This window comes from Aptenodytes patagonicus, chromosome 1 (genome assembly GCF_965638725.1).
Source record: "Aptenodytes patagonicus chromosome 1, bAptPat1.pri.cur, whole genome shotgun sequence".
NCBI classification, from domain to species: domain Eukaryota; kingdom Metazoa; phylum Chordata; class Aves; order Sphenisciformes; family Spheniscidae; genus Aptenodytes; species Aptenodytes patagonicus.
The window spans coordinates 225,857,082-225,881,708 of record NC_134949.1 but is presented as its reverse complement, the minus strand read 5'-3'; the positions used below and the strand labels follow the sequence as shown (position 1 = coordinate 225,881,708).

General features: G+C 43.8%; 1 protein-coding gene across 2 annotated transcripts in view; it reads left to right on the top strand.

Annotated features, from left to right (window-relative positions):
• Positions 1 to 18,913, top strand: part of FCHSD2 (FCH and double SH3 domains 2) — a 176,784-nt gene extending 157,871 nt beyond the window's left edge. For both annotated transcript variants that reach the window (XM_076328508.1, XM_076328507.1), the window contains 8 exons: positions 5,382 to 5,543; positions 11,333 to 11,467; positions 12,268 to 12,351; positions 12,481 to 12,658; positions 13,031 to 13,251; positions 14,271 to 14,400; positions 14,569 to 14,651; positions 16,604 to 18,913. In XM_076328508.1, coding sequence (XP_076184623.1) covers positions 5,382 to 5,543; positions 11,333 to 11,467; positions 12,268 to 12,351; positions 12,481 to 12,658; positions 13,031 to 13,251; positions 14,271 to 14,400; positions 14,569 to 14,651; positions 16,604 to 16,687 — 1,077 coding nt within the window. In that variant the 3' untranslated portion in view covers positions 16,688 to 18,913. The remainder of the gene's footprint in view (positions 1 to 5,381; positions 5,544 to 11,332; positions 11,468 to 12,267; positions 12,352 to 12,480; positions 12,659 to 13,030; positions 13,252 to 14,270; positions 14,401 to 14,568; positions 14,652 to 16,603) is intronic.
• Positions 18,914 to 24,627: the final 5,714 nt, after the last annotated feature.

The window sequence follows — 24,627 nt, the reverse complement described above, 5'->3', positions numbered from 1 at the left end:
ACCTCTGTAAGGCCTTTGACAGCGTCCCCCACAACATCCTTCTCTCTCAACTGGAGAGGGATGGATTTGATGGGTGGACTGTCCGGTGGGTGAGGAATTGGTGAGATGGTCGCATCCAGAGGGTAGTGGTCAACAGCTCAATGTCCAGATGGAGATGGGTGACGGGTGGCGTCCCGCAGGGGTCCAGATTGGGACCGGTACTGTTTAATATCTTCATCAATGACACAGACAGTGGGATCGAGTGCCCCCTCAGCAACTTTGCAGATGACACCAAGCTGAGTGGTGCGGTCGACACGCCAGAGGGACGGGATGCCATCCAGAGGGACCTGGACAAGCTCCAGAAGTGGGCCCGTGTGAACCTCATGAGGTTGAACAAGGCCAAGTGCAAGGTCCTGCAACCTGGGTCGGGGCAAGCCCCGGTATCACTACAGGCTGGGGGATGAAGGGATGGAGAGCAGCCCTGCCGAGAAGGACTTGGGGGTACTGGGGGATGAAAAGCTGGACATGAGCCGGCAACGTGCGCTCGCAGCCCAGAAGGCCAATCGTCTCCTGGGCTGCATCCAAAGCAGCGTGGCCAGCAGGTCGAGGGAGGTGATTCTGCCCCTCTCCTCTGCTCTGGTGAGACCCCCCTGGAGCACTGCGTCCAGCTCTGGAGCCCTCAGCATAAGAAAGACATGGACCTGTTGGAGCGGGTCCAGAGGAGGGTCACAAAGATGATCAGGGGGATGGAACAGCTCTGCTATGGAGAAAGGCTGAGAGAGTTGGGGTTGTTCAGCCTGGAGAGGAGAAGGCTCCGGGGAGACCTTATTGCAGCCTGTCAGTACTTCAAGGGGGCCTACAGGAAAGATGGGGGCAGACTTTTTAGCAGGGCCTGCTGCGACAGGACAAGGGGGAATGGCTTTAAACTAAAAGAGGGTAGGTTTAGACTAGATCTAAGGAAGCAATGTTTTACGCTGAGGGTGGTGAGACACTGGCCCAGGTTGCCCAGAGAGGTGGTGGATGCCCCATCCCTGGAAACATTCCAGGTCAGGTTGGACGGGGCTCTGAGCAACCTGCTCTAGTTGGAGATGTCCCTGCCCACGGCAGGGGGGTTGGAGTAGATGACCTTTAGAGGTCCCTTCCAACCCAAACTATTCTATGATTCTATGAGCTTCGGTCAGTGGAGGTCACTCAGTCAGGAAGTATGGCATGTGCGGCTGCTTGACTCCATTTTGTTGAGAGGGAAATTCAATGGTTAAAGCCTTGTTTAATTTTTAATTTGAAATATCTGATCTTTCTGAGGGAGCAAGTCTTTGAGAGCTAGCGCATCGTTTCTTAAGGATTTTGTAGTCTTGTGTGGTTTTGCAGTGTAATGCAAATCTGTGATCTGTCAGGAAGTACACCACGTCTCTTCCTATGTCAGTGCATCACTTTCTGGCCATGTTCCCACATCAGAAACTGAAAGAGAAGACTGGGCAAGCTGAAGTTGCATCCTCTGTGCAAGGTGGGTCCCTCCTTGATGAAGTCAGGACTCCAGCTTGCAAAAACCTCACCTTCCAAAGGGAAGAGCCTGCCTTGTGCCTGGCTACAGGAATAAAAGCAACACATGCAGCAAAGCTTGTCGCATGACTTGATGCTGGTGGAAACACCAGTATTTCCTCCGGGTGATCCCTTGTTTCCCTCTTGCTTAACATTTTATTCCAGCGTAATGAAAGCATCAAACCCCAGCTAAGTGACATAGTGATATTTGAATGAAGTGCTTGTATTTTTAAATATGTAGCTGTTCCTGTGTGAGAAGCAGAATAAAGTTATACTACTGTCTGGTTTGGGTTTTTTTTTCGTATAGGTAGGAAGCTGTTAACCCTGGTCTACCAGTATAATTATTTTGGTAAAAGTACATATGTATTCTTGTAAATAGCGTTATACATCTTTCAAGTGCAGGCCTGACCTAATACTGTACGTACTTTTATGGCTTGTCTGCAATGGAATGAAATTCAAAACATTTGTGGTTTGGAACAAACATTTGTTGAATATTAAGACTACTGTGTGTAAATAGAGTGGGGTAACTCAATTGGATTTGCTGGGTACCTTGAATTAAAAACTCTTGTCTGACCCTTAGCAAGTACAGTCAAGGATCTTGGAGCGGCTTGTTTATTTTAGCTAACAAGTTTGTACAAACAACATGGTTTACAGCAGACTGAGTACTAATATGAACTACAAATGTTTATAGCATGCCTAGATTAATGTTTATTGCTGTTGCATAACTCAAGCTAATTGGAAATTACATAACGAGGTAAAACAGCAAAACAACTAGGCTGATCATTTCCTAGGCAGCTTTTGTTGAAGGCGTACAGAAAGTCCTCGTACCGTAACATAATGTCAGAATACAAAGACAAATTAGGGATAGCTACTTTGCTCTGCAAGTATATATACACACACAGAGGCACCTCAGCTCAGTAACGTGATAAAATGGGGAGTTTCTCATTAACAAGCTAAAGCACATGACTTGCATTGACCTGCATTAAATCAATCTATCACAGTTTCAAAAAAAAAAACCAAACCAATAAAAGGATGATGTGTCCGCCGAAGCCGCTAACCCACCCATGCCCTACCACAGTCATAAATCAACCCCGTATGAATCAATTCCCTTTGCCTGGGTTGTTCCCACACTGCAAATGTCCAGCCTGCCTGTTCATATGCAGCTGCCAAGGTTGGAGCTGACCGTGCTCCAACATCATGCTAGCGGGTAGTTCGCCTTGGGTGTAGGAGCGTCCAAATAAAGAGGCAGGATCAGTGCTCATCTTCACTGGGTGCCGTAGAGTCACTCGTCTCCCCTTCTCTCAAAGCAGGTGTGTCTAGAAAGGGTTTTTGTTCAAAGTCTTGAATACTTATTAACAAGAGAGAGGCGGGTTCACGTGCAGAAATTGGCATCCCTGGATTCAGCTTTTTTGGTGCAACCCTTCTGCGCTAACATCTTTGGTTTAATAGTGTATTCTCTGTTTAGCTTGATTTAGTGAGAAATCCACTTCCCAATTTGGTAAGCGCTCCTAAAACAAGTTTTTCCAACTAAAAGGTTAATGATTAATTAAAATTATTACTGTTTCCATGTTCTTAAGGCTTTAAAATAGACAAACCAATATAAGTAGGGGCAAAAGGAAAAAAAGGGAGTGACAGGTATTGCCTTTCTAAGACCGCTAAAGGGATAAAATACCTACTCTGTTCACCCCAGGAGCTCAAAACTCCAACACCATCTAACGCTTCTGATTTCAGACCTTCTCACAGGTATTGCTTCTGTAAATATTTACAAAGTTCGGGTTGGGGCTTGCGCCATACCAGCTTACAAGGTTTTCAGAAGATGCTTGATGCCGCAGCTGAATTGAAAGGCTCTGCCTTTGAAATGTAAATGCTGATGTGTGGATCCATCTTTGGAGTCTTTATTCTTTTCAAATCAGTATTTTCTGAATCTTGATTGAAGTACTGTGATGCATAGTAATATATTTTACTTTTTTCCTCACTTTCTTGGCTATATGAACAGTATTTACAGTACACGTTAATCATTCACCTGAAGACCGCTTGCACGGAGAAGTGGAAACTTGAGTTGGCGAAGTGGCTTTGGCTTTTCCCGTGGGAAATACTTCTCAAACTTGTCCGATCCTTCAGTCTCCATACCTAATTATGTGGGAGAGCGTGTGCATGCAGCTGTACCCATATGAAGATACATTTCACATCATAAATTTTACCCTAATAACTTATCTACTTTTTAAACATTACATTTCTTCTAATTAAAATAATTAAAATTAAATTAAATTTAAAATAATATGTCTCAAAAGCAGTTTCATGGTTTGAAACGGGTCTAACGTCACCTTCGCAATTAGTTTTAAAATGAAAATGGGCCCATGTTTGGGGGTTCAGCTAAATGAAAGTTATAGTCATTTATTTTCTGACTTATCTTCTTAATAGAAAGATGATAGTGAAGTGCAGCAGTGTGTCAAAAACAAGAAAAATACCAGCATCGTTCTGGCTCAACACAAAATTTTGTATGTAGTAAGGATATTCATAAGAGAGATAAAAATCTATGTAGCACGAACTGGCATTTTAATTCACTGTGCATATATTCTTACATAGTTCAGTGTGCTTCAGCCACTACGGAAAAAGTAATTTCCCTCTAGTTTTTGCTTAGACCCATCTGTTTTTGCTGGTTTTGCTTGCCTTCCCAGTGCCGCTGATAACTTGATCTATCGACACAGGCAGCGATGCTGAAGTAAGGTGCTCCTGATCCCAGCGGAAGGGGCTGGGAGGGTGAGAAAGGAGATGAAACTTTGCTACTTGCGCAGTAACTTGCTAAGAATGAACAATGCTGTGAAAGGAAACGCAGGAAAAACTCCAGGGCAGCTGAGTGGGTTTCTGTTGTTGCCTCCGTCAGTGACTCACCCAAGGGCCTTTGGTCAATCGCTTGATTTTTATTCCTCTGATGAGCAAGTGCAACAGGATGATGATGATGATGATGATAGGGCTGGACTGGACATAAATATCCTCGATTTTATCCCTAGGTTTGCCCCCCATTTCTTGATGCGGTCTTTGAAATTCTGCTTTTCTTTTCTTGAAATGCTGCTTTTCTTGAAATTCTGAATTTCTTCGTGCTGCTCTTTCCATTCCTTCTCTTTAGATTGTTAAATAATTTGCATCAGGGCGGTGGTTTGCCATGAATTTGTTAAAGCCTTGGCTCCGTCGGCCAGAAAGCGTGCCAGGATGCCAAAGTGAACCCAGCTGTCAGAAAACCTAAATTTTCAAGACAAAAATCGTGAAACTGTTGAAGTGTGATACTTATTTAATTTTCGAATTATTAAGATATTCTGTTTCCATAACAAATAAGCTTCCTGTGATCTCCGGCAAGTGCTGATGGAAAATAGCCTCATTTTGGGGGTTGGTGGGTTTGTGTGTGTGTGTATCGCATCACATTTATTTGTGTATCACATCCAGTTTAGTCACCGGCCGAAAGGGCAGCCAGGGTCTGCAGCCCAGGAGTATCTCTGATTTTAAAATTACTGTGAAGCGCTGGGTTTTGTCTGGGTTTTTGCACTTTGAAAATAATCTAAACTAACCAAGCACTAAAATATATGAATAGAAAGTTAGCATAAACTAATAGGTGTTATTTTAAAAACCCCAAGTTGTGAAATTGGCTGTGCCTGTAGTTTTACATCCCTAGAAAACTGTTCCCTGTCTCTTGGCTCACACCGCATTCCTGCAGGCAAGGAAATGAAGAACTGGACTCGTTTCCGAGTGGAGCAGCTTTCGGAGCCACCTGAGTAATTTGCGGATGAGGAAATAACCCATTTGAATCGTGGCAAGGAGTGAAATGTAATCTTGAAAGACTTCTGACTTGCGCGTGTTTATTTCCTCAGATAATTAAGCTGAAAGCAGAAGCCCGTCTTGATCTGCTGAAGCAGATCGGTGTGTCTGTGGATACGTGGCTAAAAAGCGCGATGAACCAAGTGATGGAAGAACTGGAAAACGAACGCTGGGCCAGCCTGCCTTCGGTGACCAACAACGGCTCTTCGCATCTGGTACGGTTTCCAGCGTATAAAACTCACTTCGTCTCCACCCGGCTCTTTCCTAGTAGCAACTCCTGACTTAATATTGAATATAAACCAGAATTGATAATATTTGGTTGTTTGTTAGCTAACTGGAAAAACCTTGTAGCTTTACGTGGCTGAAGCATGTGTCTGAATTTCATGGGAAAAAACCCAACAACAGCAAAAAAAAGGATTTCTGGGTTCTGTTGCTGAGTTTACTTTAGATCGATTTTTCTGACCTTGGGTAAGTGCCATAACATTCATTTGCCATCTCCTGAAAAGAAAAATGTCTGTGTGTTTCTTTGAAGTTTCACTAATAGTTTACGATGTTATCTGAGACACTTGGATGAAAGGCTGTGTTTTTCCAAATGTTTAGAAAAATGTAGGCTCTGCATCATCTCTTCAAGAGCCGTTCATGTGCAGATCGCAGTGAAAGTCATCAAGAAAGCAAAGCCTGTTTTCCAAATTGATTTGGATATTTGAGGTGAAAATTTGATTCATTAAACGTCAGTGAAAGGCTTTGGAAAACAGGCTGTCTGTCCATTCCTGCGAGCAGGGTTAGATGTTTCCCTCAAAGATTTGTCATAGATTTAGATGTTACCACTATTCACCTGCAAGTTACTGCCCTGTTATTTGAGATACCTTCAATATTTGACTTTTTCTTCATGAATAACTAGTTTCATTAAAGAGGTGCTGAAGTTAAACTGGAACAGACCACAAACCTGATCATTGCTGCATTTCATCCCAAGAGCTGGTAACTTCTTAAACTGTTCAATTCAGCTGCATTAATATGTCTTGCTGTGTCCGAAGTCACGCTAACTAACTCTTTCGAAAATCTCATCCAATGTACCCCAAATTGAACTAAAAAGCGACTTGGATCAATGGAAGATAGGTAATGGTTTTTTACTCAGTCGTACCTAAGACTAATTGTGTTTGTAATGTCTGTAGCTGGTTTGCAGAACAGGCCGGAGACATCTCCCATCTGTTTAGCTTGGAAGAAAGCACATTTTTATGTAATTCAAGAAAGAATAAAAAGCAAACTCTCATTTCCCTCCCCTCTCCCCCCCGCGAAGAACGATCTGTTTCAAAAAAAATAGCGATAGCTGAATCAAACAGCTGCCTGAACCAAGGAACCCTGTTCAGAAAACAGGAACTGCTAAAAGAGCTCATGTTCTCCTTTTTTTAATTCCCCTACATGGCATGCGATGCTGAGCTGTCACCTTTGGCAGTAAACCTAACCAGTCTGGTGCTCTTCACCAGCAACCAGCTAAAATAAAATTCCTGGAGGTTTAGTCAGTTTGCCTCAAACAAATTTTAAGTTTTCTGTGCGTGTTTATATATTTAATAATTAACAAAATTCAGAGGCTTTTAGAAAGTCTCAGTTTGCATGTGGATACTTTCCTAACTAGTCTTCATACACTATTAAAATTACTTAGCTCACACTTTCTTTTTCATCTTAAGTGCTTTGGACAGCCAGAATGTATCTTCTGTATAACAAAGCTTTCAGGGGGAATGGGAAATGTGATTTTTCATCGTTTTCCAAATGATTTGGAGAATGGCTTGCTTTCGCTGACCACCTAAGGGAGGCGAAATCTCCATTTCAGCAAGTATGTGGTATCTACACACAAAAAATCCTGTTCGTTCCCACGTTTCTTCATGTTTTTCTGCTGCTTTATTGTTTTCTTGGTAATGGTGGCAAACCCCTAGAGGGAAAGGTTTTTTTGGATATACGGCTATTTTCACCTCTGTCAACTTCAGTTCAAAAAAGTGAGCGAGCGCTGACCGGAGTCTCAGCAAATCCCGAGACTCCCAAATCCACTCTCTGCTTTCTTCAGGGTGTTAGGATGTTTCTTCCAGGACGTTACAGACAGAGCTCAAACAGAGTGACAGTGACCTGCAGCGCTTTATTCCCATGGTTAGTAGTATAATTAGAGATGAAAGCTGGAGTACGCAGATCCGAGCTTCAGCCTTCCCAAATCCCAAAGGAGTTCTTGTGCCGAGTTTCATTTCAGATCCTTTCTAGCCAGGATAGGTGAGGATGAGTTACGTAGCTGTGTTTAACAGTGGTTTTTTCCCCTTTCTGCTTGTACTCCACCTCCTTTAACTTCCCGTTGTGCATGTTGGATGCCGCCCAACACCTTGTTCTCTGTCTCATCAGACGTGCCAACAGTTGGCCCTGGAGCCAAACCCCGTGCTAGTCCCTGGCGAGCCAGCAGATGCCACAGCGTGGGAGGTTAAACCCTGATTCTTATTTTCCCCTTTTACACTTACGTATGCTCCCGTATAAAAAAAGACGCTGTTGACCTTGGCAGGCCAGATGAGGACAGCCCGTAGATGGAATTCTTAGAACTGTTACCGAAATTACGTTGCTTGCAATTATTAGAAGAATTACTGCGGCATATAACAAGCAGCACTTCACTTCATCCTTGAAGAGCGGGCAGTGTTTAGTGTTGAGAAACCAGCTCTCTGTCATCCTTACGTCGTGCACCGCTTTGCTTTGTGTCAGTATTTGTCGTGATGTAATTTGTTCAGCAAAGCTCTCGATATATTTTCTTTCCAAGAGCCGAAAAGAAGAAAGCGGCATCGATGGGTTGATACCACTGTATTTATTTAACCTACTACAGCAGCGTAACAGGCTGAAGGGGTTCATATTCCATCGCCTATCCAGTCGGCCGACTTTCTGATATAATGATGAAATGCATAATCTTGGGAGGGAATACTTTTTTTTCCCAGTGTACATGCCCAAAAAAGTTAATCGTCATTTTGAATTTTAATTGTCATCTGGAAAACGTATGCGATGCTACTCTTAGATATTAACATCGTTGGGAAACCTTTATGCTGCCTACAACAAATGTATTGTACATATTATGTAATTTATTCACAAAAGGAGGAGAGAATAATGTCTTTATGGGGTTTGTGTTTTGTTTTCTGTTCGCTGGGACCTGGAGCAGTACAGTTATAAGAAACGTTTGACCAGTGGAAGTGCAGTATTGCGGAGTTAGAAATCAAGTTTGCAGTTGGTATGTTTACTGTGACCGTGCAAACGGATGCTTTTAACTGTAAAGGGATATAGCATCTTTTAACTGCACAAGGTTATAGCATCTTTCAACTCTTAGGTTACTGGTTCATATTCAAGCCTGATTGTCACCTGATACCAGCAGCCTGTGCGAAACAAATTGTGGTTTCAGTCCCTAAATACCTGTACTGCAGACTGCCTCTGACTGACCGATACCTTCGGGTGCTCCGGCAGACCGCTCTCTTAGTGAATTGGCAGCAAATTTCAGCCTTTTTTAGCTCCTACAGGTCATACATCCGAATCAGACTGGAGGTGTGTCGTGGTTTAACCTCAGTCAGCAACTGAGCACCACGCAGCCGCTCGCTCACTCCCCCCTGGTGGGATGGGGGAGAGAATCGGAAGGGTAAAAGTGAGAAAACTCGTGGGTTGAGATAAAGGCAGTTTAATAGGTAAAGCAAAAGCCACGCACGCAAGCAAAGCAAACCAAGGAATTCATTCACTGCTTCCCACGGGCAGGCGGGTGTTCAGCCATCTCCAGGAAAGCAGGGCTCCATCACACGTAACGGTGACTTGGGAAGACAAACGCCATCGCTCCGAACGTCCCCCCCTTCCTTCTTCTTCCCCCAGCTTTATGTACTGAGCATGACGTCCCATGGTATGGAATGTCCCTCTGGCCAGTTGGGGTCAGCTGTCCTGGCTGTGCCCCCTCCCAGCTTCTTGTGCCCCTCCAGCCTTCTCAGTGGGTAGAGCATGGGAAGCTGAACAGTCCTTGACTAGTGTAAGCACTGCTCAGCAACAACTAAAACATCGGTGTGTTATCAACATTGTTCTCACCCTAAATCCAAAACACAGCACTGTACCAGCTACTAGGAAGGAAATTAACTCTATCCCTGCCAAAACCAGGACAAGGTGGTTCGGTATAAATGTGTTCTCTGTTGTTGCCAGGGTCTCTGCATTTCCGAGGAGAGATAAAACAGGGCTCTTGGTATATTTTTTTGGTATCGAATCTCTCTGCGTGTAGGCTATGCAACGAAACAAGATACATATTTGCATACCTTTTTTCATATGTGTAATCAAGCTATCTTGTCACCTTCTTACCTGCATCCATTCTTAGGTTTGCTCTCCGTTACATACCTTCGGTGTAATTGTGGCTGCTGTATTCATTCTCTGGTTATGCTGTCTTTCGTTACCAGACTCCCGTAGAAGGATGAGCTTTATGAAACAAACTGCCAAGTTTCCTGTATCATTAATGCCGTTTTCCCTCTGTGTGCCTACTTTGCAAATGATTCTATTCAAGGAGTTTGAGCAGCCCACACACTGAAAATTGAAATGTGTTTTCCCTCCTCGTGTTAGAAAACCAGGACCAGATGTTTTACGAACACGGCTTTCTAGACATGGTACACTAATTTCCATGATGTTTCATACGGCTGTCAGCTGCATGTCAGCTTTGGCTGCTGGGACATAGACCATGCACAGCAAAAGGCGGTTAAGAACTAGAGGGGGAAACCTTACATTTGCCATAATTTATAGTTGGCTGTTAATATATCAAAGCATTAGCTAGGTAGGATAGCGATGGTTTTTGTTACCGCAACGTCCGTGAACGCATTTAAGTAGCAATGGACGCAAACCGCGCTTGAATTAAAATGAGTGGGGAAAAAATAATGTGAGTTACAAGGACGCAGTCTAGAAATCATAACATAAAAAATCATCTAAGTCAGAAAGTGAGGAAGCTTTGTGCTCTTCTACTCCAGGTCAAGAAGAGCAAAGACGTTACAGAGCAGAGGTACGGAGACAGCTGGTTTAGGGAGCCTGCACAGTGCCCTTTTTGGTCCCAGCCTAACTTCTTGTCCATTTATCAGCCTTTCAGTTTTCACGAGGAATACCAAATTCACTCCCAAATTAAAAGGGCTAAATAAAGGGAAGATGGCAGATACGTAACACCGTTGCCTTTGATTCGAAGGACTTGCCTATTTTCACATGAGATAAAGTGTTTATTCAAAATTTAAGCCAGGCACAAGGCCAAAGCACAACTCACGTCAACATTGCCCAAACGACATTTATAGAAACTTGTATTTTTCCAGCATATTGACTTCAGGTTTTATTTAGATTTTTATAGCTAGTTTTTAATCATCATTCTTTCTCTAAGGAATTTTTTTTATAAACTGCAGCCAATCTATTGTGCACAATACACCAGCTGGAAGGCTGATTTTATTTTATTTTTTTAAATTTTTTCAAGTTTAAGTATTTCCACTGCAGTTTCATTTTGTAACTCGTGGTCGCAGGTACCTTAATCCTTTAATAGTGTAAATTCTCAGTAAGTGACTCTTTTTTCCATTAAACTATTTGCTATTCCTCTGAAACGGCATCTCCAACGTCCAGTAGTCACTGTTTCACAGCTTATATAAAAAATAGATAACTGTCCAGCAGTTGAGTTGGAGCTTCCAAAATCTTCTACACTTGTTTTTGAAGTACAGGGCCCCGTGCTTGAATGAAGAAATACAGCTGAGTTAGGCAAAGATGTAATTTGGTGACAGCTCTTATTCTTTCGCTTCCCTGTATTTGCTTTGTTTGGTGACTGCTTTCCTGATGTTGTTTGGGAATCGTATGTTGAAGAGTATTTAGTTATTGGGTTTTTTGCCCAGTTTCAATAATCGTAAGTAGTAAAAAAACCACACTGAAGAATACTGATCAATTCATTGCTATTGTTAGTTCTTCACTTATTTTTACTTGATGGTGTAATGCCAAATTTAATTTGTTTTAACAGATTAACACTGATGCAGAAAAGGAAGAAGGTGAAGAGTTTGAAGACAGCATGGATGTTTTTGATGACAGTAGTTCTAGTCCTTCTGGTACTCTAAGGAATTATCCTCTCACCTGCAAAGTTGTTTATTCATATAAGGTAAAAATCACAAATTAGATTAAAATGAGTTATGCAACAAACGAATAATAGATGTAACTGTTCTGTGGGAGTTTGAGGTCGAATGTCAGCGTTTGGCTCAATAATGGTGCACATTAAATATATCTAACATCTAGTTGTGAAAAACCACAGCAGTGTAAAATCCGTGACGTCGTGAAACACATTTATGCTACAGTCCAGCAGAATTCTGGAGTCCATGTACGAATTGACGTATGTAGAGATGTCCCTGCCTGGCTTCAAGGAGACCAGCTGCCACCAGAAGATGTTGTAATTTCTGTTGCTGAGCCGGCGTGGCTATATTCGAAATGCCTTCTCGGTGTTAGGCATGCTTGTATGCTGTACAACAAAGCTCTTCTTTGTACTGTAATAGTGAAACCACCATTCATGAGTCAAAGCTTTGCTGACAAACTGCATTCATGCTATTTACTTCTGCTAGCACTGCTAGGTCAGTTGTAAATCACACCGCTGCGGTAGCCGAAGCCAGTGGCAGACTTCAGAGTACGGAGTAATTAGGGTTTCAAAAGTAAATAGTGTTCGACGCGCTGGGTGGTATTCAGGATGCTTCCATCTATCCTCTTGAGTGAAACAGGGTCTTGTGAGTGCCAGTAGGTATACAGAAGAACCCTTATTAATATGTTTTAAAGTATGCTACATCATAAAATTTTCCATTTTTTAAAAAACTTAAGTTTTGATGAAAGTCTGGATGAGAACGATCTTTACACTGCCTGTCCCGTGCACCTGAAAACACTTTTATTTTCTAATCTCCCTGTCACATACTGCAGGCTTCTCAGCCAGATGAATTGACCATAGAGGAGCATGAGGTATTGGAGGTCATTGAAGACGGAGATATGGAAGACTGGGTAAAGGTATCATTTTTCTGAGATTGTTTTCTTTTCGCTATTACTTTTAGAAAATGGAACTTTGGGAGAAAGTACTTGGATTCTTTTCAGACTGGTATGCAAAAGCCGAGCATCTTTTATGTCGTTTATGTACAGGCACGGAATAAAGCGGGTCAAGTGGGCTATGTGCCAGAGAAGTACCTGCAGTTCCCGACGTCCAGCAGTCTGCTGAGTATGCTACAGTCCCTTGCGGCACTGGATAGTCGATCACACACCTCAAATAACTCCACTGAGGCCGACTTAGTCTCAGGCAGCCTGAACGGAGACTCCAGTGGTAGGTACCAATAAATAAATAAATAGTATTTTAAGCCTGTTCTCGAAAGCATTCTGCATATCGAGTTTGGATGTTGCGGATGAGAATTTCTCCTATTTGACCTGTATCTAAGTACAACGGTTCTCAGTAATTATCTATCTCATATCAAATCTGCGTAATTTACCTGGCTGTCACATAGCGTTGGGATTAACATTAACTAAAATTAAGGAAAACTAAAATAATTTGACTCGGCAATTACAGAATCATGGAATCATTTAGGTTGGAAAAGGCCTTTGAGATCATGGAGTCCAACCATAAAAGTATGTGTAGTACTTACTATTTTTTTTAAGCTCATGCCAATTACACATTTTTTTTTCCTCTTCCATTCTTCAGTCTGTTTTGTAAAAGCACTTTATGATTACGAGGGCCAGACAGATGATGAGCTGTCCTTCCCGGAAGGAGCGATCATCCGTATCTTGAACAAGGAAAATCAAGATGATGATGGCTTTTGGGAAGGAGAATTCAACGGACGCGTTGGGGTGTTCCCATCAGTATTAGTCGAAGAGCTTACAGCTTCAGAAAATGGAGAGACTCAGTGGATTGGAGATATTCAGGTATGTAAAGAGTTGAGGTGCTAGCTTGCACGTATGATATTAGTTTGTTAGGGCAATTTTGCAAGGCTGCAAAGATCTGCCGCTTCCTTAGGGCGGGGGGGGGGAATCAGAACCAACTTAAGGAAAAAAAATCAGAACCAATTTAAGAAAAAACAACCCCAAAACCCTGAGTGCTTACCTTGTAGTTTCTTACCCAGCCTAATAATTATCAGCTGATATATTTTGGCAAATGTAACAGGTTTGTGAATAAAGGCAAGTATTTGGGTAGAAAGGAAATGAACCAAAGGAGAAAATTCACAGTCTACTTCCTGTCATTAATTTCTGGCATAGACTGAGACATCAAACACAACCTGGCCGAAAGAGAATTACAGGCTCTTGCAGCCCTAATTTAATGTTTTCATACTTAAATCTGTTCTGTATCCTCTCAATTTTTGAAGGGCAGAATACTGCCGAATATTGTATTACAGTAATTTTTGCAAAAATGTTCTCGTTTCAGCATGGTTCTGTAATCCTTATATCATACTAGAAAATCAGACACATTCTCATGCGTAATTGTGGTGCTAGAAACTGGACTTCCGCGTTCCCTACAAAGTAATTTCTCCAGTATTTTTATTCTTTGGTTTGGGAAGACCATGAAAACTTAACATTTAAATGATACCTGTGCAACTGAGTTGGGAGAAAACTCATGATCTTAACGCTTTTGTGTGAACGTATGTGGAGAGGCACACTTGGCCAAATGACTTTTTTCAAATAACCTTCAAAAAGTCTGTCTAAATTATCTGGGAGAGGATGAAAATCTCTGCTCAGTGGCAACCTGTGATTTAAAAAAAATAAAATCACTGTTGGATATCTTGGCTTTCCTTCCCAAGCGTACCTGACAGCACTTTTGACAGATAGTTTTCCTCCAGAGGAAAGTTCCTAGCATGCTGATGTGTCGGAGAGCTTGCTGCACCTCGGTGTGTACATAAAAACTGTCGAGGAGTGAGGCTTTCTGCAGCCCCTCTCTCTTTTTAACACAGGTATCCCCGACTCCGAAGCCTAATAATGCCCTTCCGCCACTGCCACTGTATGACCAGCCTCCCACTAGCCCCTACCACAGTCCGGATAAAAGAGGTTCTCAGTACTTCCCCAGATCACCGTCAACTAACGGTAAGAAATTTTGTGACAGTAAAAGAAACATTTCAGCTAAATGCTTAATTTAGAATGTTCACATTTCAGAGGGGGGAAGGAAAAAAAAAAAGGCTTTTTTTGCAACATGAAGTTAATTCAGCAATACTGAGTGGCTTGTTTGTGATGGGTTGTTGCTTGCTCTTTCAGAAAACAGCTTCAGTTCAGAGTCCCCCGGATTCTCACAGCCCCCGCGAATCCCTCCCGAAACTTCGTACGGCAAACTGCGACCCGTAAGTTAAAAACGAATACTGTTGGTTTTATCGGTGCCACAAAGTTTTAAGGCCAAGTCTAGGTAAATCGGGATAGGTACATTCAAAGCAAGGGTGGTGATACAGCACCTGATGATTTGGCTCTCTCTGTTCGGCAAATCCAATTACTGTGTATAAAAATGTGGTATCTCAGATGAATACGGCGAGGAAAGGTCTGTTCGCTTCCCTTTGATAATACCATAGATGCGTCAAAAAGCTGTAGAACCTGAGAGCTATTTGAGATTAAGTGAACACTGGAACAAAACAAAGCAGCGCTTGTTTAAGCAGTAAGCCACTGTGTTTAAAGATGACCTTGAATCTTACCCGTCCCCTATCCTTCATCCAACCTGCCCTTCTGCATCTGCCTTTATGGATGTAATACCTGCATGTCTCCGTGTGAGGCACGTGAATCGTGAAATCGAACCTGGGAGGAAATTGCATCTATAATGACAGTAAAGGAGGTGTTAGTCGATAAACTTACACTGCCTTTTCAGGCGCTGGGAGATTATTTCTGTTCTTGCCACGTGTAATAACCCCTAAACAGAACTAAAAAAGAGGTGGTGAATAAATGCCAGAACGGTTTAATCATATGATTTGTACAATTGCTGCTTCTCCAACGTGCCGGCAGACAAACCTGCTTGCCGGCAGTTTGACGTAACATGCGGTCCTTGGGACTCGACTGCGTTTAGGGTTAAATTTATTTCCGAACCCCTGGATTTGAGGGTTTTGGATTAAAGATTCTTAACGATAAAGTCGATGTCTTTTGTGATGTCTTTGCTGCCTAGAAAGAGAGATTTTGCCAGGAAAGGAAAGGAAGAATTCAATCACTTAGAACTTGCAAAATCCATCTCCCAGGATTAACTTTGAAATCAAGTTTTGGGGGTTTCAAAGTCCTAAACCAAATCCTATTAAGATGTAACGTTTGTATTTTCCTGGCATTCTCAATGGATGAGGTTGCAGAAAAAGAGCATTTTGGGATATTCAAAAATTATATTCTGAATATTCCAGTGGTCGGTGAGTTAGCCTTATTCATTGACATACGCAAGGCAGAGAGAGTACCGCATCGTCAAGTGTTTAAGTATTGAAGAGAGAAGTTTCACGTTATCTTATTCCCTTGTAAAAAGACACTGATTCAGCTTTTCCATTTTGTAGATTTGTATTTACCTCATGCATTTCTTGCAACTGACTGTCTTTTCAAGACATTACTACAGTGTCGTGCCTTAATTAAAAGGATTTCTCTTAGTATTGCATTGTAAATATGCCTGGTTTGAAAATACTGTGAAGTTGTTCTGGTATCGCTCCACAATTCACATTTTCCGTAGCGAGTCACTCTGGTGTATTCTGAAATCACGTGATAAAAACCCTGCATGAAATGCTGTTAGCGCTTGAGGTAATCTCTATCCGGAGCAATAATAACTTTATTGATGTGGCAGAGTGTAAAAATAGCATCAGATTTCAGGTGTATATTGTTCAGGTCAGTGATCGATTAAATACGAGTAAGCTGCTTAGATGCAACAAGGCTTTCTTGTAGTTTCCAGTCCACGTAAGTTCCAGGCAAGGGCGTCATCCGATTTCAGCATTCGATGTAAAGTCCAGGGTCCGTCCCAGGTTTACGTACCGGATGATCCCTGGGTACAGGCAGGACAGACAGGTTATCCTCCTCGGTATGTTTACGCTGTCAGGATTGCTAGTCCTCCTGGAGAAAAATCACCTGAGAGTGGTGAGGGTTTATAAGGAAGAGCCTTGATGGCTTAATTGGAGGCTGCTGGACCTGAATTCAGCTGGTTACTCACTGTAGTTCTGTCGATCTTAATATACGATCTGTATATTTGCACCAGCTTGAGGTATAAGCCCGAAGTGGCAGTTTTAGTCTATACAAGTTCTGAAATTTTGACAGTTTTCTGATAGTTACGGGCTGGTTCTGGCTGTTTCAGGTGCGAGCAGCTCCACCACCCCCTACGCAGCATCATCGCCGGACAACAGAGAAGATAGAGGACGTGGAAATTACTCTGGTGTAATGATCGGACTAGTTAAGTAGTAGTGCTACAATCAAGACCAAACGCGGTATTTGGTCGATCTCGTTTTTAGGCACCTTTGCATGATGAGGACTTTTAATAGAGCAAGAGATAGGGAGGATTTTATGTGGCAGTGACATGGTGGATTCCTTCCCACAGTCATGACTATTTCGTGCCTTTTTTTTTTTTTTGTTTTGATTTCTATACGTCGTTCTTCCTCTCTTAGCACAAACCAAGACGGGCCAAACAGCGAGCAGAGGATTGCCTTGGAGCAGGTTTCTCTCTTGGCTGAAGATGGTCAAATTTATACGGAGGCTGAGGGAAGAGCCTCGTTCATGCGACCTAGTCATAGCATACTTCGATCACGTGCATTAGTACAGTATATTACTGTTGCCATAGGAATGTGTTAAAGATTGTCACTTCTTCAAGTAGCATTACTCGTCTGATTAGGTATTAATCAGATCTTGCGGAATGAAAAAGGGAACTGAAAAATAAGTGTAAGGAGAGGCTGGCTCCTCTTGAATCCCCTTGCAGAAAGGAAGAAACGGGAAAATAATCTTACAGATAAGGAAAACTGAGGCAGATCATACGGCGTTAATTACATTAATGCACACCTCTTCAATAATTAACAGTTAAACAGAACTAAATGTTCTTTGTATTAATATTTATGCAGTACATTTAGTAATAGAGTATCTAATATGGAGGTGCTGAATTAGTAGCAACATCCTGTTCCATAGCATAAACCGGCTGGTAGAGAAGTAAGTGAGATTTTGTCTAGATCTGGAAATTGAGCTTCATTTTTTTCTTAGCAGATTTTGGGGGTTTTGTTTTTTGTTTTTGTTTTTAAAAAAAGTATTTGGGTCACTCTTATCCCAGTTATTGCCGTGTACTTTATTATCCAACGTTAGCAGTATATCTTTGTCATCACAACATCTGGCTAGAGTTAGAGGTTACATTTAGAGTATTTACACGCGTTATTTAGTTTTTGCATTGGATGGTCCTGTAGCATTTTCCCACGCGAAGCCCGTTAACGAGCCAAAGCCAGAGAGCCAGGAAAAGCTCCGGTTTCTGCGAAGCCTTCAGACCGCCTTTGTGGCCAAGACTGTGGTCTCAAATGACTCCCAGGCAAGAAATAGAGAGTAAAAGAATTTCAAAACTAATTTTCAGTCGGAGAGCTCTGAAAAGGAAGCTTTTTTGTCGTTGTTGTTTGAACGAAAAGGGCAGAGGATATTCTGAGGTTTAACATGGAGAGAAACGGTCAGAGGAAGGGGAAAAAAACTGGATGAAGACAGGTTTTTCTTTGTGTACTTCCTAAATTATTTTCAGCCATCTCCATCAGATCAAAGCTTCAGTTAAAAGGCATCACAAGGTTGGTTTTTTTGAGCTGTTATATGGGTTCTCTTGAATGCGCTCTTATGTCTTCACATTTTTTTTTTCTAAGCCAGTAAGTTTTCTGCCTTTAGTTTACTAACAAGGGCTATTTTTTGAGGCTGCATTTACAAAAAAAAAAAAAAAAAAAAGATGATCATCTAACGAGATTTTATCATAAACTTTGCACATACTTATAAATCCCAACCCACGCTGGGTCTCCGAGACATGCGTGTTTGCCAGTCTCCTTTCCCAGCGGGATCTCTAAGCGAGAGCGGGGCTGTTTGAAGAAAACAATTTGCGGATCAGTTAGGAAATCGGTGACTGTCCAATGAAGTCTTTTCCATATTTTCCATTCTTTTGCACCTCTTGTCCTGTTGATCTGTTTGAGGTCTTTTTATGTGTTTATCAAACTTATTCTTAAGTTTAAAGAAAAAAAAGAAAGTTTTTAAAAAAGATTTAACTGTTTGTTTGCAAAAATTTTGAAAGCTTCACAATGCAGAGGAGAAGCAAGTATTGCCATAATGTTCATGTTCGATTTCTTTGGCCAGTTTTTCTGTGTCCTTCATCCCTGGACTTTCAAAATTCAGAAAGTGTTATTTAAAGTCTCTTTAGTTGTATGTTAAAATATTTTCTGTAAGAGCTGCTAATTTTATTTAAAAAAAAAAAAAAAAAGAAGAAAAGTTGTAAAAATATGCCTCCTTTTTAACTATGATTTCTTCATACAGGGCATGTATTCGACGTATCATCGTGTACAGCGTCAGTACACGGAAAGCATAGGTGCAAATGCTTTCTTTATATTGGCTGTAAAAAGTTTGTATTTATTATGTATAAAAAGTTGAATAATAAAAAAGTGGAACTAAATCCATGACGTTGCCTTGATACAGACACCGCTCCGCCTCTGGCAAAATGTCGTTAGGAGATTTGGGCCGGAGGTCTGTGACCGAGGGAGAACCTGACATTTGGGGATAAAAAGGTAAAAGCTCTTGGGTATCATTTTTACGGTTTATGCTTTTACAGGGAAATTTGAATCTCCTGCTCAGGAAAAGCCTGATGCACGTACTTGAAGCCATCTTTAAATATCGCTTTAAGGTGGTATTTATATGAGGAGCAAAATTATGCCAAAAACGGAGAGCCAGTAACAAAGCCCCAGTTATCAGAACAACTGCTTGAACAGCCTTTGTGCCATTAGGAGAATCGCATAAAGAAAGAGAGGGAGAGGGTGACTGATAATAACTCTTCACTGTGATTGTCCTTCAGCAGGGTCCATTTGCCTAATTGCGCGAGGAGTATTTCCACTGCATCCCAAACCTCCCTAGCTTTAGGGTCCCTTTTTGCTCTGGGTTTCCGTGTTATTTTTTCACCGGCACTCGGAAACCGCCCTCCGGTGACCAGCTCCTTCCTCGGCTCATTTCCGTTTCTCGAAGGTGAGTGCCGTTTGCGTTGGGTGCCAAGCGATACGGGAGCTCCGCGTCCTGCTTTCCTCCCGATTTTTGCTTTCAGCTGCTTGGAGCCGAGGCTGTATTTTACCCTGTTTGGACACAGCTCGCTGCAGTAGGACTCCAGCACCATCGGCTGCTGGGCATTGCCGCGGTGTTGGGTTAGATCTTTCATCTTTCATTTCCGCTGTTCACACAGAACTGTTAACGCAGGCTTTCATCATTTTTTCCCTGAGCTCCTGCGGCCTCTTCCTTTGAGAAATCCCACCTTCCCCCGCTTTTCATATGCATTCACGGTGCTCCTCCAAAAATTATTGTCCTGGCTTCTTGCTTTGACCGCTTTGTCCTTTTCTTTTAGCTTCTTGCTCGTTGCATCTCTCCTCTTCTGGCTGCATCACACACAAACCTCTTCGCCTGCGATTCTTTTCACCGTCAGTATCGCTTACAGAGGATGTTAATCCTCAGATCCACCAATGATGCCGCTTCTCATTTCTCCCGTTTTTTTAACAGGCCGCCTTCATGCCTCTACTCAGCTCTCCTTCCCCCTTCCTTAAAAGCTGTGCCGTGACAAAACGAACCCAGCAGATACTGCCCGATCAGCAGGTGTGCTGCGATTGCATCATCCTTGCCATTAACGTGAGCATAACATAGTTCCGTGAAAATCTCTTCGCCCTGACGTGCTTTCCCAACTGAGTGGCAAGCCCCCCCCCTTGCCGCCGTTTGCCTGCAAGTGGGAGGTGGCCGGGGTTTTAAGAGCACGCGGCGGCCATGAGGAGGCAAAAAAAAAAAGGTGCTGAGTGAAAACAAAGGCTCTGTGGTTACCTGTTCTGCTTGGGGTGTTTAGAGAAGCAGTATGCGGAACTTGCCCGGCGCAAAGGTTTGAAATGTTGGAACGTCGCCGTCTCCGTTAGAGCCGGGCTTTCCTCTGACGGCTCCGGTTCCCAGATTTCCAAAGAGGATAATGAGACTGCGACTCGACAGAAGTGATGGGGGTAAACGACGTAATGTGCCTTACTACAAATTAGTCGCGCCGGGGTTTCTTTTTGTTTGTTTCGTGGAAATAGCAAAAGAAACCCAGGCGGGTGGGTGAGTTCTCTTTCCCATATAGCACAAGTATCTCTCACTGTTAGTAGTAATTAAACAGGAGAACAAAACCCCCACCCTCTTCTCCAAATAAAGGATCTTTCGCTTCTCTGCATGTAACGTGGAGGCCTGGCTGCTCCGCAGCTTGCACTTCTTTCCTGCTTGCTCTTCCAGCAAGGTCCCTATAATTAATAACCTGCAAATCTCAGCACGGCGGAGGCAGGAGGAGCAGGAAACCTGCCTTAATCAGCCTTTCCTTGCATGGAGCCTCCCAGGAAGCTTGGGAGGGGAGGTGCTGCTGCCGTGGAAGGAGTCCCGTCTCCCCCCCCGTTTTCCCCGTTTGCTGATCTCCTGCCCTACATAAAAACGCTGGGAGGGAGGGGAGGAAGCGTGCTGCCCCCTTCTGTCCTACATCTGGCCGGCTCTCTTCGAGAGGTGAGCTCGGGGGTATCGAGACCTCAGTTCAAGGCACCGGGGGAGGTTGGAGAAAGTGAGGGATAAAAGGAAGGAAAACTCAACTGAAGTCAGGGATGCAGCAAATGAGCCAATAAAAAATGCAGCTGGGAAAACGCTGACGTGCCTACTATACCAAGTAGTTTCCTACTCCAGGCGTTACCCGGGGGGGATTGAAGATTACCGATCTGGTAGAAGGATCGCTGTAGCAAGTGAGCCTCTGCATTGCAGGTCATTTCATCCAGAAAATAAAAGCACTGCAGTGATGCCGGGGCCGGAGTGGAGAAGGTAAGAAATCTCTGCGGTTAGCAGAGTTGAACTGGAACAGACACCGGACGTGCGGTGAATAACCACCCCTCCGTTCGCAGCAGGGAGAGGAGGATGGTAACGGGTTTGCTTACGTACAAGTGCAGTCGCTCCCCATTTCAACACAGCAGCATTTGCGTGCGGAGTCTGGGCACAACCGTATTCCAGCTGTACTTTCCTACAAGCTGAAGAAAAAAACGGGAGGCAGCGGGTCGCCAGGCTGTCGTTGAACATGCTGGAATGTGCTCTACGTCCCAAGGGAAAAGTCGGCCCTCTCCCCCCTCAAAAATACACCCTGGAATTATTTTTATCTGTAGCAGACCGCGAGTTAGTTTATATCACATACGGCAGACCTAGCGGGGGATAAAATTGAGATGGGCCGAGTGGAAAAAAGTATCTCCTAGTAAATCATTGAAACTATTTCTTGTATACAGCCATCACCGAGTTTTCTGTCTGAGTAGATGGCGCTGCTTTGTTTGAAAGCTGATGAGATTGTCGTCTGGAAAAGGATCACAGAATCACCGGCTAGTTGAGGTTGGAAGGGGTCTCTGGAGGTCATCTGGTCCAACCCCCCGTGCTCAAGCAGGGCCACCCAGAGCCGGCTGCCCGGCATCATGCTCAGATGGTTTTTGAATATCTCCAAGGACGGAGACTCCGCAACCTCCCTGGAGAACCTCTGCCAGTGCTCGCTCACCCCCACAGGGAAAAAGTGTTTCCCGATGTTCAGAGGGAACCTCCCGTGTTCCAGCTTGTGCCCGTTGCCTCTGGTCCTGCCGCAGGGCACCCCTGAGAAGAGCCTGGCTCCGTCCTCTTGGCGTCCTCCCTTCAGGTATTTACAGACATTGATGAGATCCCCCTGACCCTTCTCTTCTCCAGGCTGAAAACTTCTTTCTCTGTGCTTCTCTGTGCGCGCTCCCTGCAAAGAAGAGCGAGCCTTTAAATCGGCCAGAAACCTTTCAGAACGCAAGCGCTGTGGACTGCGTGTTGTCTGTGGATCCCAGATTGCTGCTTCAGCCGGTCTGGAGTCTCCTCGGTCCGAGACAGAGCAGCTCTGTCTTGAACAGCGCGTTAGGCTGGGCGCCGTGCTGTCGCCACAGAGGCTCAGAAACCGGATTACAGGATCGAGGCTTCGGATTGTACCTCCTTAACGGTCCACAAAACCCAATGTTCTGGCACGGCTTTGTTTCTGTTCCCAAAAACGCTTTGGAAAAAACCACATACTGTAGAGACTGGCTGCTTTGTACGTTGGAAATGGCTTGTTGGGGCTTTCAAATCCTGAGTCCAGACCACATCGCCAGCGAATGAGGTGTGTTGCAGTGCCTGCCAGATCAGTTTGCAGCCCGATCTCGTTCCTCCTCCTCTTCCCGTTTCAAGTTTGCTCCCTGCAACCAATTTTCCAGCCTCTTGGCCTGTCTCGAATGTGTTAAGCAGCGATTCTTCCGCCACTTTGTTTAAAACCCTCTTTTGCTGTCTTCTGAATTTCACAGCTGGCATCTGAAGAGGGCCCGGTGGAGGAAACGGGCCCGGCGGTCTCCGTCGAGCTCTACTGAGCAGGCATCGCCTCTCACGAAAACTGTCGCTGCTCCTGTCCCTGCTGCTTGACAGCCCGGGCAGTGGCCAAGGATTAAATGGACTTTACAGAGGGCTTTGGATTCTCTTACATCATTTCACCCAACAAAAGTGTAACCACGTGAAAATCTCTTAAGTATTCTCCTGGGTCATCTAGTGGTTGCTGTGAAGAACAGGAGACGTGGTTAAGCTTGCCTTTTTAGCGCTTCATCTTTGCTATGAAAGTAGAAGCTATCGTAGAATCATAGAATCATTAAGGTTGGAAAAGACCTCTAAGATCATCGAGTCCAACCGTCAGCCCAACACCACCAGGCCCACTAAACCATGTCCCTAAGCGACATGTCCCTATCCAACCTCGAATCCGCAAGCTGAGCTCCACAGATAGCTTCCCCTGCTACTCCAGTTCCTCTTGCACCTAAATACATCATTTCAGCCAAAAATGCGCTGGGATGCAGGACAGGCAGTGTAGATACCCACAGGTGGTTAAACATTGGAATGTTTATTTGAGTGGTTAAACATTGGACCAGGCTGCCCAGGGAAGTGGTGGAGTCCCCATCCCTGGGAGTATTTAAAAGACATGTAGATGAGGCGCTGAAGGACATGGTTTAGTGGGCCTGGTGGTGTTGGGTTGATGGTTGGACCCGATGATCTTAGAGGTCTTTTCCAACCTCAGTGATTCTATGATTCTATGATTCTAGGTGGAGAAGACTCTGGGTCCTCTTCTGAGAGCTTACCGGGAGAGAGCGTGCTGCTGAGGCTGGTGGTCAGGCTTGGATCGCTAACACGCCTGCGCGTCTTCACGCAGCTGAGAATGGCTCTGGAAATACACGGTTAAAATTCGACCCGCGGGATTTTGCTGCCTGAGAAGGTACTATTTCACGTTGCGTTCTGAATTTGCAGTGAGGACGGAAACAAAATTAACCGGGTGCTGTGAAGGAAGAGGTTGGGCTGACGGAGCAGCGTTACTGATTGACACGAAAGTGGTCGTGGCTGTGGCATGAGCGAGACGAACGTGAAACGGGCCTGATCGGGGAAGAGACGGTTACGTTAAAACATTGGATTGAGGAGCTGGGAGCTCATTTCTGCTCCCCGCTCCCACGTTAGCCTCCCTGGACAAATCCTCTGTGCCCCTGCGTCCTGTTTGCAGAGCAGTGCTAGCGTCACCTGAAGGTTCATCTTTACAGAGATAAATCTGTGCATTATCGAGCTGCGTGATGAAGTACCCTTCTATTTTGAAACTGGGTTTATTCTGCTCCTGAATTTTTACCTTTTTTTTTTTTTAATGGAGTGGTTTTGGTTTAGATTTTTCTTTTTTAGTGCAGGTTCAAGAGCAATTGCTGTGAGGAATGCTTCTGCTCTGGTGTAATTAGTTTTGTCTACTGTAATCGCTTCTCCTTTTTCCATTGTTTATTGAAAGACGAATGAATTTCCAGGTCCAGTTGCATTGGGAATGCTGACAGCAGCTTTTTTAAATCCCATAGCACAGCTATTTGTCTTTTTTACTCAGCTGAATCCTGCAGAGTGGGCCAAACTCAGCTTCACCTCTGTGTCCCGGGCAAATTACTGCACTAATTAATTTCTCTGAGACTGGGGCCTCCTTCCTGCTTAACATAGGGGAGTGATGAAGCGAGGGCACTCCGTCTGCAGGCATCAAGTGTGGATAGAAAACGGCAACAACCTCGGGTTAACTCGCTGAGTAAACTTGCATGAAGAGACGTGAGAGGC